The sequence below is a fragment of the Netta rufina genome, assembly GCF_964035555.1.
Source record: "Netta rufina genome assembly, chromosome: 19".
In the NCBI taxonomy this organism is placed as follows: domain Eukaryota; kingdom Metazoa; phylum Chordata; class Aves; order Anseriformes; family Anatidae; genus Netta; species Netta rufina.
Window position 1 is genome coordinate 11,763,533 of NC_140143.1, and position 17,636 is coordinate 11,781,168.

Genomic DNA, 17,636 nt, shown 5'->3' on the forward strand with positions numbered 1-17,636 from the left:
GCTTGGAACAACCTCGTCTAGTGGAAGGGGTCCCTGCCCATGGCAGGGGGTTGAAATTAGATGATCTTTAAGGTCCCCTCCATCCCAAACCATTCTATGATTCTTCATCCCAAAAAACCAATTTTTGCCAGTCTTATGCTAGTCATGAAACCCAGACTCACCTAAATAGAGCTTTTAAATTCTCAGGTAGCTCAGTTCGCCCTGCATAACCAGGGTTCATGGTGATGAAAATACCTACTGAAGGTACTAAGTTAATGTCTTCTCCAAGAAAATTGAAGGATTTCTTCTTCTCCCTTATTGCATCCTGCACACTCTTTACCTAGGAACCAAGGCAAAATTTTAGTAGTGATTTTCAGGTATGAAAAAACACATCAGAAGACACATCAGAAGACAGTACTGCTTTCCTGACACTTGGCCCCATAACAGACAGGGCTTGTCACTGTTCCCCCCATCCTTCACCCCCACCCCTCTTTTTTTTTTTTTTTTAAACCAACTCTATAAATCTTTATACACTGGAGTAAATCTGTGTGCCAGTATCAATCTCCCATCACAGTCAAAGCGGAGAGAACTGAAGAGTCTGGGCAAAGTGCAAAGGAGCTGCAAGAATCTGTACCATTGTTCCAAAAGGGACTGGGGAACATGGGTCCACATGAACAGCCCAGGAGTATAAAATGCCCCCAAAGCCACCTGCACCTCACCCAGGCTTTTGACATCAGCCACGACTTCTCAGCACATCTTATAGCAAAAACCCCACTAACAGCCAAGTCACGTCTTTCAACTTCCTTGCCTAGCAGGAGACCAGACACCAAGAAAAAAATGGGGCTGCCCACACCCCCACAACACAGCCAACACCCCAGCGCAGTCCCAAGAGTCTGACACAACACGGGCTCAACACTTCACCCTATTCCTCTGCCCCACACTCAGGTGTCTTCAGGGCATCCCAAAATCCTCCTGTGCCTGTCCTGCCCCTTGACTAAAATGCTAGGCCCAGAAAAGGAGCAGCATTTCCCAATAAACCTGGCCTCTTTACACCAAGCAAGCTTTATATCACTTGTTAAGATTTCGAGACATCAGATGCTTAATTTAAACCAAAACCACAAGGCAGAAGGCTTCCCCTGCTACCTTCGCCCACTAATATTATAATCTTTTTCATTTGCCTGATTGCAGTTTTGTTCTCATTCCTCACCTTCCAAAGAGATTGAGTTTATTAAAGCTAGATCATCTTTTGGCAAACAGAACTTTAGCAAGGGAGAAATCTATTTTCACCACTCTAACCTTACTAATGTTTGCTATCTTAAAGTTAAGCAATTAATCGATTATTTTTTTTTTTCCTGTAAGGAACCATATCGACATTAGCTGCATGACTAAGACAGCCAATTAAACATCGCCATGGTTACACTCCTAATAGCAGCCAGGAGACACGATGATGGAATGACAGCCGTGCCGCTTTCTTCAGATGCGGTGCTCCAGCCAGGAGCGAGAGAATCATTAGCAGTTGAGTCATAGCTGGGCTTCTTTTGTTCAGCTTCCCCTTTTATTTTAAGATCCTCAAAGACTTTCTTTCAATGACAACTTTAAACTAGAATCTGATGGAAGAGAAATTGAGGGAAAGACACACAAACTCCTGTACCCGCCTGGAGCTTCTTTAGGATGTCACATAAGGTACTAATCAAGACTGAGAGGAAGATGAGAAGAGTGAAGAGTCCATAGAGGGGTTCAGAATGTCTCTGGATGAAACACCTACAAGAGTATAGAAAATTCTGGGTTCTAGATCTTTTTTCTGAAAAATTGAGTCCAAAAGGGAGTCTAGGAAGAATTCTGCACCTCAGTCAAACACTGGGATCCTAAAACCCTGCACTCAACTGACACTTGGGTCCAGAACTTAAATCTTTCATTATCCCAGTTTTTCACAATGAAGTTCCCTGAGGTTCAAAATTTTCAGTGCTGCCAATGTCAGAACTGTCTCATTCTGGACAGTGCAACCAAGCACCCTCTCTCCACCCAAACTCTTGTTTGGAGTTTGGAAGCTACAGGTTATCCAGACAGCCTTTCTGCACACACATCCCTCCCTGGTGTTTTCAGAGGACATCAGTGTGATATAGGATCTGGACAACATCCAGACACAGCTCTCACCTTCGAAGCAAGTGCCAGGAGAAGCAGCAGGGCCTGCTCTCACCCTGATGCCCAGTGGTTTTTGCCACGCTGTCCCAGATTTCAGCCCCTGCCAGAGGGGATTCACACCTGCAGTGCTTCCCCTCGATGCTCCTTCACCACTCACCAGGTACAAATGAGCAGCATGCAGAAAGCCTCTCCTCATACCATCCTTCCCTCCATGTAAAATAATTCCAGATTTCCTCATTGGCCAGTAAGGGGAGGAGGAGGATGACGCAAAGTGCCAGAATACATATAAGCACAAGAGAACAGAACTCCCCAGCATGATGGGGAGGACAGTCTCCTTTTCAGTCCCTCTCTCAGGGCTGCTTTATACGTGCTTTATATAGGACTCAACAATTAAATGAACTTAACAAGTTAAACTAAGAAGGAGACAAGAAACCATCCTTTAGGGAAAACTCCTCTATATAACCACGTACAGATCAAGTAGCCCTGTCTGAATTTTAACTCCATGGTCTCAGTGTATCTGAGGCAAGCACATCAAGCAAGGCTGCAGATCTGCCGGGGGTTCCAATTCCTGAGTATCACCTGTCCCACATCAGCATGGGCATGCACCAAGATGCACCCATGGGGCTGCAGGCTTTCCTTCTAAGAACTGTGGCACTCAGCTGGGAATGCCCTCTGTACACATTTCATCATGCTCTCATGACAGATACTGAAATGAAACCTACATCCACATGAAAACAAAGGAGAACAGACTGCAGAGTTTTGGTGACAGGTAAGCATGAATTTTGTTATCTTCGATATATTCCTATTTGTCACATATGATTCACAAGTTGTGCCTGACTGAAGGCCATAAGTAACCCCCAGGAAGTCCAGCAGATCATGGATTAGTCCCAAACATCCCCCTCTCCTCCATGAAAATTATTCCCTGCATGGCAGATTGAATAGCCATAACACAGTTCTCCCCCCCGAAATGATGTGCTACAATTATCTCACAGCATGTTAATGATACAAGTGTCTTCCTCAGGAAGACTATGTACAGAGCCACAGTGCATACTGATCTGGAAAAAGGTGCTATAAAGAATTGTCTCAACACAAATGCTATAATTGTAGGAAGGAGAAGAAGCAACAAAAATGTTTTCAGCATATTACTGCTACATTTTGTCAGTGCTGTAATATTCATGTGATTAATCTTGGGATATAATCCCTCACCTGCCTACACACCGAACTGTGAAACCAGCAAAATGCACTTTCCATATTTACTCTCACTGTGAAGAATACAACATGGCTCTGCCTTGTTTGCGGTTTTTGTTTGTTTGTTTGTTTGTTTTATGAGCATTTCTCCACTCACCTGTACAGCCACCACAGAAAGGACTTCAACTGAGATCCTGTTAAACTCATCAAAGCAGCCCCAGGCTCCTGTCTGGGAAAGGCCTTTGTAAATATTCCCACAAGACTGGAAAATAAAAATAAAAAAAATACAAACTTACAAGAATGAAATTACAAATGGAACCAACTCCAGAAGAAAATAAATAAATAAATAAAGATTTTATTTCCCAGCCTGTTTATTTATAGCAATTTACAGTCTATTGTGAGTATTCAGAAAAGTGCATGGGAACAGCAGGCACAACTCAATTATAATATTTATAGCTCTGCACAGTTTGCCACTTGATTTGCTAATTGCACTTTCTCGATATATCTGTGCACTAGTTTCATTTAAAGGTCACCTGTGCTGAATTACTTATGGCCCTACTTCCTGGGAGAGCCCATAAGCTGAATAAAATATGATCTGAGGCTACCAAAATCACTGTACCATGCCAGACCAGCAGAGAGCAAAACTCAACCTGATGATCCAACATTCTGCAGTGACTGAAGTTTCAGCAGGTTTTGCCTTTATTCTGGCAAAGGATCCTGAAAAAGCCAGGCCAGGTTCCTTCTGATGCCAGGAACATGATGGGGAGAAATGACCGGGGCCAAGGTAGTAGCACAGCCTCAGTCTCAACTGAACAGGCCAAAATTTTTGAAGCATTTCAGATGAAAATCTAACTCCAAAAGGGAAGCGAAAGGTGTAATGAGGCAGAGATCACAGTTCAGGGTTCTGCCTCCCAAAGAACTGCATGCAAGTCTTAGAAAAGAAACGGGAAAAGAAGAAGGAGTTCAACAGAAAAAAACATAGCAGAGATCTGAGAAGAGGTGGTGGACCAGAGTGATCTCAGCTGGATTACTCTCAGTCCTTTGGTTTCATCAGGCCCCAGACATCCCCAGTCCAACGTAACAGCACTGTAGTAAAGGGGGGAGCAGTACCTTGTAGTCCATCTGCTCGGAGCAGTTAAACACGTACACCATGATGCCTAGGGCTCGCCCCAAATCTTTAGTAGTCTCTGTCTTGCCAGTGCCTGCAGGACCTGCAGGTGCTCCGCTCATGGTCAGGTGCAGTGACTGCGTCAGGGTGATGTAACATCTTTCACAGCAAAAGGTGAAGGGAGAAAAGAATAAGACTGAGACTTGGTCCTACAGGTCACTGTTGGGGTGCAGAGCAATGGGACTGAGGTAGTGCACCCAGGAGATCATTTGTTCTGCAAAGCAATACATGCGCAGAGTGCATGTGCAAGCTAAAGCTCCTCCTGTACCACCTCTGCCTGGTTCTGTTTTCTCTAAGAGAAACATCGTCTTCCACCACAGTCTGCTGATGGGTCTTCATGTCCAGACTTGAGCTTTCTTTGAAACCCCATAACGATCATTGATATTGGGCATATCCCACACAGCATGGGAAAAGGTTGGTTTTTCTGAAAGCTCTTCCTCTTGCTGTCCAGTGCTATCCAGCCCAGAGCATCCCATTCCCTGTGACTTGCAGAAATCTACTCAGACGGCCTAGTAATGGTCCCACACAATGCTGCAGCAAGCCCCAAAGCTCCTCTGTCATGCTGATGGCAGACACCAGGAAGGTGCCCACACACACAGTGCCTGTACTCCCTGTATAATCCACAGAGTTGCAGTCAATATGGTCAAAACCTGATGATACACAGGGTCTTGGCTCAGCTGGCTAATACGATTGGCCTGAGCCACCTGAGGTGCTCCTGGCCACTGAGATGTCACAGGGTGGGAAGATGTGACCCAGGGTCCACAGAAGATTTGAGTGTTTCTGGATTGACAGCTGGAAGACAGCTAGAACATTGCAGAGCATCTCAAATCACTCTAGGTGCCCCCATTGTGACAATTGAACCAAGCAGTAGGTGTCTACTTCAAGATAGGAAAAAAAGTTTTCTAGAACCACCAACTAAATAGCATGGACATCCCATGCAAAGGCAAACACCCACAGATGAGCATCTTAATCTGTGAGATAATCCCACCCCAGTAACTGAGGCACAGATACCCTATCAGGTACTACCATCAAATCACAAATCAGGTGAGAGTTAAAGCTCTGCCACCAGATTACTGGGACATGGAGAAAGAACAAAAGGGACATGGGTGTCAAATCTAAACCCATCCATGTTTGGCAACTGTGTCTGACTGCATGGCGAAGCCCAGCTGTGCCTGGGGACCTACCTGTCGGTCAGCGGAGTGATCACAAGCCGAGGGGTATTGCCAAGGTATTCATAGGAGTAGAGGAACTGGGCGTCACAGATGTTGGCAAAGCAGTGACGCTCCTCGTCTGACCATCTGTGCCGGAGCTGCGACAGCCAAACAAACGCCTGCGCGTTGTCCACCTGCAACGCAACCACAAGCACCATCACAGGAAGGCCAGGGATGCCAAGAGCAGCACGTAAAGACTTCTGAAGAGGAGACTTAAGAAGCAGCAAGCTGTGAAGAGGATCTTATAAAGCAAACAGAGTAAGAGAAGGAGCAGAGGCTGTCTTGACGAGGAAGGGGCCACAGACAGCACCAGGGAAACAGGCTGGGGACAGGAGACAAAAGCCCATGGCCAGTGCTCTCTGCACAACTGGCAGTCAGGCCACCAGGAGATGGACAGTTTTACTGCAAACTGGGCCCAGGCACCACCAAGCCAAGCTGAGCCCCTGGAGCCAGAAGCTCTGTGAGCAGGCTGGCTGCCTCTGAGAGGACACATGCAGGCTGGGAGTGGAGCCAAAACCCAGTGCATGCAGGACCCCTTCCCATCCAGCTACAGGGCTAGACATTTGGCACAAAAGGTGTGCAGGACAAAGGGAGACCTGAAGGAGCCCCTGTGGCCCCACACCAGATCAAGAAGGCTACAAAACAGAAAGCCTGAATGCTTTTTCTGACCTTTTAAATCCATAACTGAGACCACATCCAGCAGCTTCCCAGCATGATGCCACTGCCAGCCAACATGTGCCTGGGCACAAGGGCCTAGGGCCACTCTTTCACTCCTGGCATGAGTCTGTGGCAGTTACGAGCAGACCCTCTGTGTTGCAGGGTCCTGATGCAGAGCAGCACTGCATGGCTGACAGAGGCGTTCTGCCTCCTCACCATAAACGCTGCCAAAGTAAAATCAGCCCTCTATCTCCCACTGAGGCAGTGAGTTGAACGGCTTGTGGTTGGTCCATCCTTCCCTTAAACCCCACTCTAATACTGAGACCAGGACCATGCTGAGCTGCAAACACAAACCTTCTGCGCTATCATCTTTGCCACCACATCCCGAGCGTGGACATCAATGGTGCATATGGTCATGATTTTCTGCCTGTCACCCTTGGAGAGCTGCCCAATCAGCATGGTTACAAGGGTGTTCAGCTGGGTCACTTGCTTCTTGTGATATTCCTTCATTGCATTCTCGTAGCCTTCCTCCACCCTGGCAAAGGCAATCCCAACCTCGGTCGTCCACCAAATTTGGGTACAGGAAAGAGCCACCTAGGGAAAAGGGCTGACTCAGTATCAAGGAAAACAGCAGAACTTCCTTACATTTGAGTGTCTCATGGGGAGATCAAAGAAGAAGTATCCATGACATGAAAATAAATATTTTTGATACAGTATTCATAACAGACAGGATAACAGGGACCTGCCCTTTGATATTCATTTAAAACATATCAATGATACAGACATATTTAGCAACTACTTATTTGTAAGTGAGCACCTTTTGCATGCCAGACACAGCAAACAAGGAAGAGCTGGATACCACGAGGCTGCCAAAGGTGCAAGTGAGTGGCTCTTTCCTCTCATTAGACCTCACGATTCATTTTCCTGTTGCACCTTTTTCCTTCGCTGGGCATATAAACTTCTCTTTGACTCACAGGGTGAAGTAGCCACTGCCCAAGCCCATGAGATATGTAACCCAACCAAATGTGTATTTTACCTGCATGGGGATCAGCCTGGAAAATCCATCAGGAGATTGACAGGATAAAGGACAACTTAACCTCCATCCCTCCTGGACAGCACAGTGGACACCAGGAACACCCCCCACTCACAGCTAGAAGACATTTCTATAAGATGGGAACGGCAGGACTGAAGGGGAAGCCCAGAGCTGCCTTTCCCATGCACCAGCCTGAGAAGAGGTGAACAGCAGCAGATACCTGGGCAGGGTAGTCAAAGAGCCACTGTTCCCTTGGCTTCTCCTCATAAGCTGATACAGCTTCCGTCATCTCGTCTCTAACTGTAGCCCTCATGCTGTCCAGTACGTGATTCAGCCAGACCTCAACCTGGAGAAGAGATAAAATCACAGTAACACATCTGCTTTTAAGCACTTTTGGCAATTAGTGAAGATACAGAACGGCACGAGCATCTCAACTCTTGAGTTAACCATCCCTCAGCCTCATTCAGACTCAGTTGACTTAAATGATTCCAGTACTACAGGATTGGCATGTGTAGACTCTAACAATGACAGGCAGATTTTACTTGAACTCCAGCTATAGAAGAAACCAAAATGAACTCCACCGATGAGTGGAACAGCATGTTCCACCTCCAGGCCATGAAAAGAATCACACCTAGGACGTAGGCACAATCTCCCAGCAGCAGAAAAAGCTGCTGCTGAACTAGCAAACAAGATTTCTTCTGAAATTAGTATTTCAAAGACTAAGTCCTCCCAGAGAAGATAGTATAAATTCAGCAAGCTCCATCTCTGTGGAGTTCAGTGACTGATACACACTCCAGCTTCCTGTAACAGTCCATGCAGAAAGGTGCAACTGCAGGAACACATTAGCTGAGCAATAATGGGATTCTTAAATTTCATATGACTGTGGACTGCAATGCCTATGCCTTACTTCAGTGAGAACCTAACCACGGTGAGGCTGTGGAGTAAGAAGGAGTTAAGTTACACAACCACCTCTTCCAGCCTTTGTCTCACAAAGGAAGAGTACTGAAGCTCTACCCCATCTTGGTGACAGAAGTCCAAATAAGGGGTGGGAGAGCAGACCCCACCAGACAGTTCTGATGCACAAGGTTTCCTTCTGACCTGCCCGCTGCAGTCACAGTGTTCGCTGAAGCTGACATATTCCTCTTCTCTGCTGTACATTCCCAGGCCAATCTTGGTTGGCTTTTGCTCAGAGTCCATCTGGAATTTCATCTTGGCCAGGTTGTCAAAGAGTTTGGAAAGATGACGTTGTACCTGCAAAAAGAATGTATAATTGAAAGAATTGTATAAAGTGATCAAGACAGGACAAGCAGAATGGCCATCATCATACACACTTTACAAGCAGAGTCATACTCAAAAAGCATGCTGTTGGATGTCTCGGTAGGACCACAACTTTTCATGCATGGCCAGGGTCACAAGCCTCTTGTCCCTCCTAACATCTACATCTATTTCTCCTTGATTTAGTAAGCAGACATGCCTTAATAGAACACATTTTTCCACTGAGAAATATCCCATTCAGCCCACACCTTTTAGGAAATCCCCATTTTGACCAAAAGAGCTCTTCCAGAAGGAAAAGAATAATTGAACCCTGTTCTGTTCACACCTGGTTAAGTTTGAAAAGTCAGCAGGGAGGGGCCAGAATTGCTGCTGTAGGCTCTCAGCATCAGCACTTGCCTTCTGAGAGCTGAGCAGATCACCAGCACTTCTTCCAGATCACTACCAAAGTAAATCGCTGCATGTCACACACCACTGCCAACAAAGGCAGGCTTCTCCTAGGGCTGTTGTTCTCCCAGCAAGGGTCAGCCCACAAAGCAGTCCCAGAGAGGAGATACCTCTCTCAAAGACAGCCAGGGATGGGGAGATGGAGCCCAGGCAAACTCCCACAGGTGGGATGAGATGAGAACAGCCTGAGATGCCTGGTGTGCTGAAGCCTAATGTGCCAATGCTTTCAGAGAAAGATGGGTGGACTTATCCATTTAATTCTGACTCCCTGACTCACAAAAAATTACAGCACTCCCTCTTACAAGCTGCAGGCTGACATATCTCAGTATTCTTCTTATGCATTTTCAAGCAGGGACAAATCCTGACTGCTGAGTACTTCCAGGAAGAAGCTGCCACTCACTAACTCCCAAGATAAATATCTCTCCTTTCAAATCTTAAATAAACCACAGAAAACTTTTCTTACATCTAGAAGTTTCTGCTCACACATCCCCACTACGCACTCCCATATGGGCCAGCCTGCACAGCTTCGGACATACTCCAGTACTTGCTATAATCCTGCCAAAGCAGCCCTGAATACACCTGAATCCACGCAAGTTCAATATCCAGTTCAAGAGAATAATAGCATTATGTATTTAATCCTCCTTTAGGAACGATCAGACTTTGAAACTACAGTGGAAAGGCTGAGAATGTATCCATGTATGATCCTACTTGACATTTACTTTGATGTTATTGCAAATAGATTCAAATAACAGAGAAAACACCAGGAATTTCTTCTTACCCCATGGAGCATTTTGACATAGTATCTTTTGTTTCCTGCATTTTTATTTTCCTCTCCATTTTAAGCATCAATCAACTATGTATTTGTGATGCTCTGAGGGCTGAAATTACCCAGCAGCAGAGGCAGATAATAAGCAGTGGTAAAGGCTCGTGAAAAACAGCAACGTTTCCAAATGCATGTACAGACCCCTGCTCTGTGCATACATTCACATTCCTAATTAGATGGAAAGCATAGAGAAGGTGAGATTATCCACTACTGAAGGATGGAATAAAGTATTTATTTTGTATCCAACACTCATCATTTGCTGCAAACATTTTGATCAGTTTGATAAACCAAGCTTGGGACAAATAATGCATCCCAAGCAAGGCCAGACAGAACACAGCACTACCAGACAAAGTAGCTGAAGCTTCCTGACAGTGGCTCCCATAGCACTAATAATTAACCCTAACATCACTACACTCTGTATGGAAAAACTTATGCAGGTCTTCTCGGGACTGAATCCTCTGAATTATGCCCACTGTGGGAGAGGAGGAGTCTGTGCTTATCTGGGGAATGCTGGCAAGAACACAGTCAGGTCATTTCCTAAGGTTACAAGAAGTTATTCCACAGGCTGATCCAGAAACCAAAGTTTGACAGGAGGAATGGTGCACTGCAAGTGATTTCCCCATACCTGCCATTCAGGCAGCATCCCCATGGCTGCATCCTTCAGGCTGGAGGAGGTAAGCTGCCTTGGTCAGAAAGACCAGAACTCCAGCACAGGAGGTCAGACACTACACCTGAGCCCAGAGGCATGCAGGGATGGACAGCAACCCAGGAGTTCTATTTGCTGGCCTTGGCCATGGCCACTCACTGTTCAGCCACCAGCTGAGTCTTGCCTCTTTGGTTTCATGCTCTTCCCTTCAGCTCTAATGAGGACACCCCAAAAGGCCTTTGCACCCGGGAAAGGAAGAAGTGGCTGAATAGCAAATGCCTTTTCAGCCTGAAAAAGGGACCTCTCCAGGATGGCGTTAGCTGTCCACATTTCCACATCTGAATGCCCAGTCTGCAGCTCTTTCAACAGCAGTTGAAGGGTGGCATCCCAGGTTCAAAGTCCAAGGTCAGCAACAAGTTTTGGCTGAGATCTTCAAGAACAAGGGTTTCTTCTAAGCTAACCGTATCCCAGCACAAACAAAAACAACAGTTTTGCACCATCAGAAACATCAACAAGCTCTGCTGTGTGCAGTGCTTTCAGAACAACCCACAAGTATCACCAGGGCTACATCAGACAACGCAGTGTGCATTGACTTTCAGACAATCACAGAATATCCTGAGCTGGGAGGGACACAGAAGCATTAAGTCCAACTACTGTCCTCCCTGTCCCAGCTCCATGCCGTTCCCTCGGGTCCTGTTCCTGTCCCCTCCGCTCCCTGTGAGGGAGCTGCAGGCTGCCATGAGGCCTCCTCTCAGCCTGCTCTGCACTGAACAAACCCAGGGACTTCAACCGCTCCTCATACATCTTCCCCTCTAGACCCCTCATCATCTTCGTAGCCCTCCTTTGGACATTCTCGTACAGCTTTATGCCTTATATGACAGATGACAGCTAGCTGTGAAATAATTATTAAACAAGTGAGCCAGGGTTAGGAAAAGCACTCAAAGGATAAGCTACAAGAGAGTTCCAGGATGGTGTCTTCCACTGTAACACTACTGGCAGTTGGAAAATGCAAAGGCGACACAGAGCAAGGCTTACCAGCTGCGGGTTGGTGCCATTGGAAAGAATATCCAATAAATCCGCAGAAGAAATGAAGTAAAATCTGGGAAAGGCCAACCTCTTCATGTCCAAATATTCAGCCAAAGCCTTCTCACATAGAGACAGCCTGAAGAAACAAAGCAGATGAATAAAGCCCAGGACAGGCAGATAAATATCCCTTCGTATTTCATACTGCAGTTTAGGTTATCAAGCAGATTCTCCCCTCCCATGGAGGAATGCAGACATGAGCTGAACCTGTGGCCTGGTCCTCTAAAGCACTTCCTTAACAGGACATCATAGCACCTGGAAACTCACAGACCTCTCCCTGCTACCAACAGTCAAACAGCCTAGGAGCCAGAGGAGCCTCACAAAAAAGCAAAAACAGAAGTGGAAGAAGCTGGAAAGCGTTTGCAGTCTGACTTGCTGTTTTAAACAAGCTCCTAATTTCCACAGGTGATTTCACACTGGGATAAAAGTCTCTATAACTGCTTTTATTCTAACAAGCTGTATTTTAAAGTCTTATTCAAACCTAGTCAGCTTTTTGTGTTCATGAAGCCTGAAAGAAAATTTGTTCGCTCCAACCTAAAATAAATCTTTCAGTGTTTACATGCTAAACTGCTGCTGAGCTTACAAACTTCATAAATAACATGCAGCTAGTTTTCTGTGAGGAGCACTGACTTTATCTGATTAAAAAAGAAAAACCTTTGTTTTAAGAGGGTAGTTATTACCGACAAAATGGCTATCATATTAAGCTTTCAGTGTGTTCCAGGCAGACTAGCTCATATGTTAAGTGAGAAGCATATCCATCTCAGGACAGTAAGGTATTTCTCAGGGAGTCTAGCTATACCATGTGCCAAGGGTATACATGCAGAGATAATTTTGTAAATTAAAGAACATGGGCTCAGCTCTGCTGCAGATATTCCTGCCTGGACTGCTAAGCAGATATTTAAGACACTGTTTTTGGGGTGGCAGTAAAGGCCATGTGTTATTCAAACCTGCTGTATGCCTACCTTTGTATGTGTGCAAATCAATACGCTTCTCATCAATACGGATGAGAATTTGCATGTACACAAAGCCAGACTCCACTATGGGGGCTTCAGTGTGATGAATGACAAATAAAAGGACTCAAGAAAGATCAGAAGTGCTGTGACTTGTGAATGCAAACGACGCGGCACAGTCTAAGAAGAAAGCCTCAGAGCACAGGTTAAATTAACCTATTAGAGCTGATCCCAGTCTCTGACAAAAACCTGGGACCGAAGTTCTACCTACCTACTCTGAACGTCCTCCAGTTGTTGGGACAGACCTGGTTTATTAGTGGCCTCAACTACATTTGGGGTTTTCTGAGCTTCATAGGCCAGTTCTTTAAAATCAACATCAATACCTTCAAAGCGTTTGGAGTCCTAAAAAGCAACGCAGAAGGACATATTCATGGTAAAACACAAATTTTATGTTAAAAGACACCATCCTCTAGGTACCGTCTTTGCGCTGAAGGGAGAGATTCTCCCCAGAGTCCCTCCTGCCCAGTGCAGAAAGGGTCCCCTCCACCATTTCAGAAGGGATCTTCCACTCATGTACCCAAAACAAGCCTCCGATCAGACATTCTCCTTCTTGTCGCTATATCCCAAGGGGGTCGTAGATCAAGTGGCTGTGCAGAAGTCAGTGCTTAGGATCAACCATTTTCATGGGGTTGAATTCCCCTTTGAATGTCTGCTCACAATGGTTCTTCTCATATGTTCAGATAATATATCAAGCTTCCCTGGCCATAGCAGCAAGAGACCCTGCCTCAAGGGAAAGGCTACTGTCTTCGTGGACGTTTTCTCTGCACAGTGCAGGAGCCCCACTGCCCACCCCTGAAATGGAGATGGTGACTCTTGCAGAGCAGAGCCCTTCCTTGCCTTGAGCAGGGCCATGGAAACCCCATGCTGGCAGCAGAGGAACACACTTGCAAATATGCTCGATGCCTAGTGCCTGAATTTTTGGAGTTAAACAATGAAGAATAAGTAAAGCTATGTTCAAAATGATTCTGCTCTTCCGTTTCTCCCAAATCAGGCCACAAAAGAACTCCAACCTCTCTTGGTAGCACTTCCATGCTAACCTGTGTTCAGCCATGGTAGCAAAGTCCTGGCTGGAGGGTTGAACCCTCCACACAAGCCACACAGGAGGCTCCAGACACACATCCTATGCTCGCTGGCACATTGTTCCCCAGCCCCGGGTGCACCCTGAGGGTGTTCAGCCTCCAGAAACACCAAGTTTCACCCTTTCTTCTAGAGAAGGGAAGAGGCTGCTGACCCATGCCACTAGCCAGGTGGGTGTTGAGTTGCAGACAGCTGCCCAGTAGGATGCAGATTTAAATCGTGAAGCAATTTCATACATATCATCAGAAAGCTGTTGGATATTAACAGCTTGCTGACACATGGTACAGCCTTCATGGCTCTGATTTTTAGGACCTGTCTATACCACCCAGTAAGCACAGTGCACCCAAAGCAGTGAGAGGGACATTCCATGCAGACCAGGGCAAAGGGATGGAGACCCATTATCAGGGTGTCACTGGGCTGTGCACACCCTACCTTAGGCTGCAGTCTCTGGGCTCCAGCCAAGACCTGACAGTGTACACGGATGGAGACAGTGGGAACATGGTAACCTGCAGCTCACTCAAAGGCAGATCCCTCAGCATGGATGCAAGTGGTCCAGCAGGGCCAAAAAACAGCCTGGAGGATTTTCTCAATAATCAAAGGAACCTGGTATAAGGCTAGAAGATGGACTCCTAAAGACACCTCCAAGGAAATGACCAGCTGCTGAAGCAGGAGAGGGAGAGAGAACAGCTGCTGCCCCCCGTGCCATCGCTAAAGGCATGGAAGGGGATGCTGCCAGAGCTGCTTGGTTCAGCTCTGTTTTGAGGACTCGCAACATTTGCATCATTACCCCAGTCCCCTCTCCTCAAGCAAACAGGGAACCTGCCTGCAGCACTGAACAAAGCCAGCAGCCTTGCACTCAGTCTCAAGTAACTCCGTGTTTGCTACACAGCAGTGGAGAGAAGAAAATCAGCTTCTCCGTATGGCTTAGGCACAACACGCAATAAAAAAACATCCCCAGGCAGCACTAGGGAAACTCCTGCAGCACTACAGGAGTCTCTGGAAACAGGGAGGCGGCAGGAGAAAAGTCCCACTTTGGGGAACACAGCATTATAGACAACCCCATTTCACGCAGTGGAGGATCTCCTTCAACCCCTTACAAAGGGAAGAAATGAGACTTGGGCTTTCTTACCTCGGGAAGCTGCGTCCGTATATCTTCTGAGCCTATGAATATGCTCTCCAAGTGACACCATGTACGCTGTACTTCAAACCAGAGAGAAATGACAGAGTCCGCAGTAGACAGCTTCCTCTGCCATGCAGACACTTCCTCCAAGAAAAAAGCAATATATTTGGATGTCATTAAATTCTGCAGCTGCACCTGGTTATCTTCTAAAGTTTCAATGAGTTCCTCATTTGACTTCAGCAATGGAACATTTGTCCGTGAGTGAGGCTCATACTGAAACTCCATGGTGCTCCATGTCATTTTTAGCTCCTTCAGGACCTTCTCCATACTCATTTCTCTCACTGCTTTGTCCACAATTCCACGAACCTCATCCTCAAAGTTATGCAGGTTGAGCTTCAGGAGATCAGCCAGCGTGGTGTCTGAGTCCATCACAAACTTCACGCCTGTCACCTGCATCAGTTGATTCCAGTGTCTCTCTCTAATAGCGGGATTTTGAAGTTCTGCCACAGCTTTTAAAGCCATCAGCATGTTCTTCACCCTGCTGTCCAGCCCAGTGAAAGCATCCCATGCCCTCATTTCCTTATCCAAATTCCGAATCTCTCTTGCAAACTTTCTGCATTCAAGATCCATGTTTTCCACATTAATATCCACCCATTTGGTGCTCTGCCAGTCATCAAGGCTAGTATTCACAACAGAGATCACATCCCAGAGCTCTTTGAGAAGATGTATCTCCTTTCTGCACTGCTTCAGTTGTTTATAATCTGGCACCATGACTTCAAACAGACCAGCTGATTCATATATCGAGGTCATGGCTGACTCCATTTGTTTAATCTCAATGTTCTTTGCATCCAGCAGTTGATAAGGCTTTTTGGTGTCAAACCTAAAAATAAATGTTATTGTAACAACTTCTAAAGAAAACATTAAACAAAGGGTGCCTCCAAGAGACAAAGCTGAGATGAAACATCTGTAGCACATGCTGATGGTGCTTCTACATGCCGGTACTGATGCCACCTTAAAGCAGTATTGCACACTCAGCATCTAAATCCAATCTTTTGCTAACTCTGGACAGTGTTCCCAGCAACACAAAACCCCAGGCATAACAGATACAACACTGTGAGAAGCTAGGAAATGTATGCAAAGGCTACAACACGTGTCCTCAGGACACTCACAGATGACCCATCAAGCTTTTTTCCTTGGGGCTTCTGTGGTGTTAGAATTTGCCTGTACCTGAATGGTGCTTCTTTCCGAAATCGCTCTCTGAATCTGTGCTGCTCAACATCAAACACTGCACAGCTCTTGCGCAGAACTGTCATTTCGTTTGCCTGCAAAGGAGCCACATGCTGCTTCACAGCTATTGCCAGCTTCTTTATATTGTTCCATTTTTCTGGCAGCTCCTGCAAGCAAAATTTAAATGCTGGTAGGATGTATTCGAAACCTGATAGAAGACATATCTGATCTGTTTAAGAAGCAGAACTCTGGGGCAAATCCCTCCAACTTGTGTGTATAAAACCAGTACTAAATAGGACTGGTTTCTTTCCTGGGTCTGCAGCCAACAGCAAAGACTTTGGGTTTCTTTTAGTTCTGGATCACAGATGAGAAGACTAACAGAGACCCACCAACACTATGGAAAGAAGTAAAATAACCTGGAAGCAGCTCTGAGGCAGCAGAGATAGCCATGGAGTGGCTAGTCCCTCCAAAGGGGTCTTCTTCTGGCACTTTGCATTCAAGCCTCAGCAGAAACCACTATGGGTGAGCCACATGAACAAGGCAGGGCACACATGGCTAGCTGCTTCCTTGTCCTTCTCATCCAGACTACCAGCTCCAGCTCATCCATGTCCCTAGCCACGGAGGGAGCAGTACTGAGAAGAACCTCCCTTTGTTTGTCCCACCACATATGGAAGCAAATCAGGCACTCAGCTACATGTTGCTGGCACTTGACAGAAAAAAATAAAATTATTTTTTTATCACCTGCATCTGGAGGGAAAAGCAGAAAACCAGGGAATTGCTAAACCCCCCAGCTGCCATCCAAGCCTGCAGCAGAGAACAGGAGCCTTTGCTGCACAGGTGCACAAGGCAGCAACATCTCCCATAAAGGCCCTGCTTTCGTTCTTGGATCCTGCCCAGACCCCTCTGCGCACAGCACTCAGTGACTACAGGGTATCTATCAGCACGTACCTGTGCACTTCTGTACTATAACATTGTCTTGAGTGTTTCCCAGCACTCATCCCCCATCTCACAGTCCTCTTCACTGACGCAAAAGGAATTCCCAAAAGAAAACTAATTCATCAGAGCCAGATCTGGAAATGTGTCAAAATACTTCCAGAACCTGTTCCTGGTTATGTCCTCTGAGTCAAGAAGATTTGGTGCTGCAGATCCAGTGGAAGACTTAAGTCCTCTGAGAACACAACTCCTCTGCCAACATTATCCTCCCCATCTCCACAGTTGCCAAGAATTGGCTTATTTAAAAATAATTATAATTCAACCTAATTAACAGATGTATTTGAAAATGCATTAATTTTTTCAAAAGTAATCGCTGGGAGTTGGAGCAGGCAATTCTATGTTTTTCATACATAACAAAAGGCTTAATCTCTGCTTTAAAAGAAAATCTCAATATAACTCCAAAATGTAGAGCTATTAAGGCACATCCCACAACAGCAAAACACTATCCACTGAGGCCCTCTAATGACTGGGAATGGGGTCTTAAATATTCCTGCAATATTCCTCAGACTCACAAGGTCTTTGACATCTGCTCCTTGGCAAATTTGCGTGTCCACCACAAG

General features: G+C 46.0%; 1 protein-coding gene across 1 annotated transcript in view; it reads right to left on the reverse strand.

The window, feature by feature from the left end:
- DNAH9 (dynein axonemal heavy chain 9) overlaps positions 1-17,636 on the reverse strand; it is a gene marked incomplete at both ends in the record, with an annotated part of 197,253 nt that overhangs the window by 148,579 nt on the left and 31,038 nt on the right. Inside the window, 11 exons of the mRNA XM_084298353.1 lie at positions 162-319; positions 3,467-3,571; positions 4,420-4,576; positions 5,662-5,822; positions 6,700-6,939; positions 7,599-7,724; positions 8,477-8,629; positions 11,602-11,728; positions 12,871-13,001; positions 14,866-15,736; positions 16,084-16,250. Coding sequence (XP_084154479.1) covers positions 162-319; positions 3,467-3,571; positions 4,420-4,576; positions 5,662-5,822; positions 6,700-6,939; positions 7,599-7,724; positions 8,477-8,629; positions 11,602-11,728; positions 12,871-13,001; positions 14,866-15,736; positions 16,084-16,250 — 2,396 coding nt within the window. The remainder of the gene's footprint in view (positions 1-161; positions 320-3,466; positions 3,572-4,419; positions 4,577-5,661; positions 5,823-6,699; positions 6,940-7,598; positions 7,725-8,476; positions 8,630-11,601; positions 11,729-12,870; positions 13,002-14,865; positions 15,737-16,083; positions 16,251-17,636) is intronic.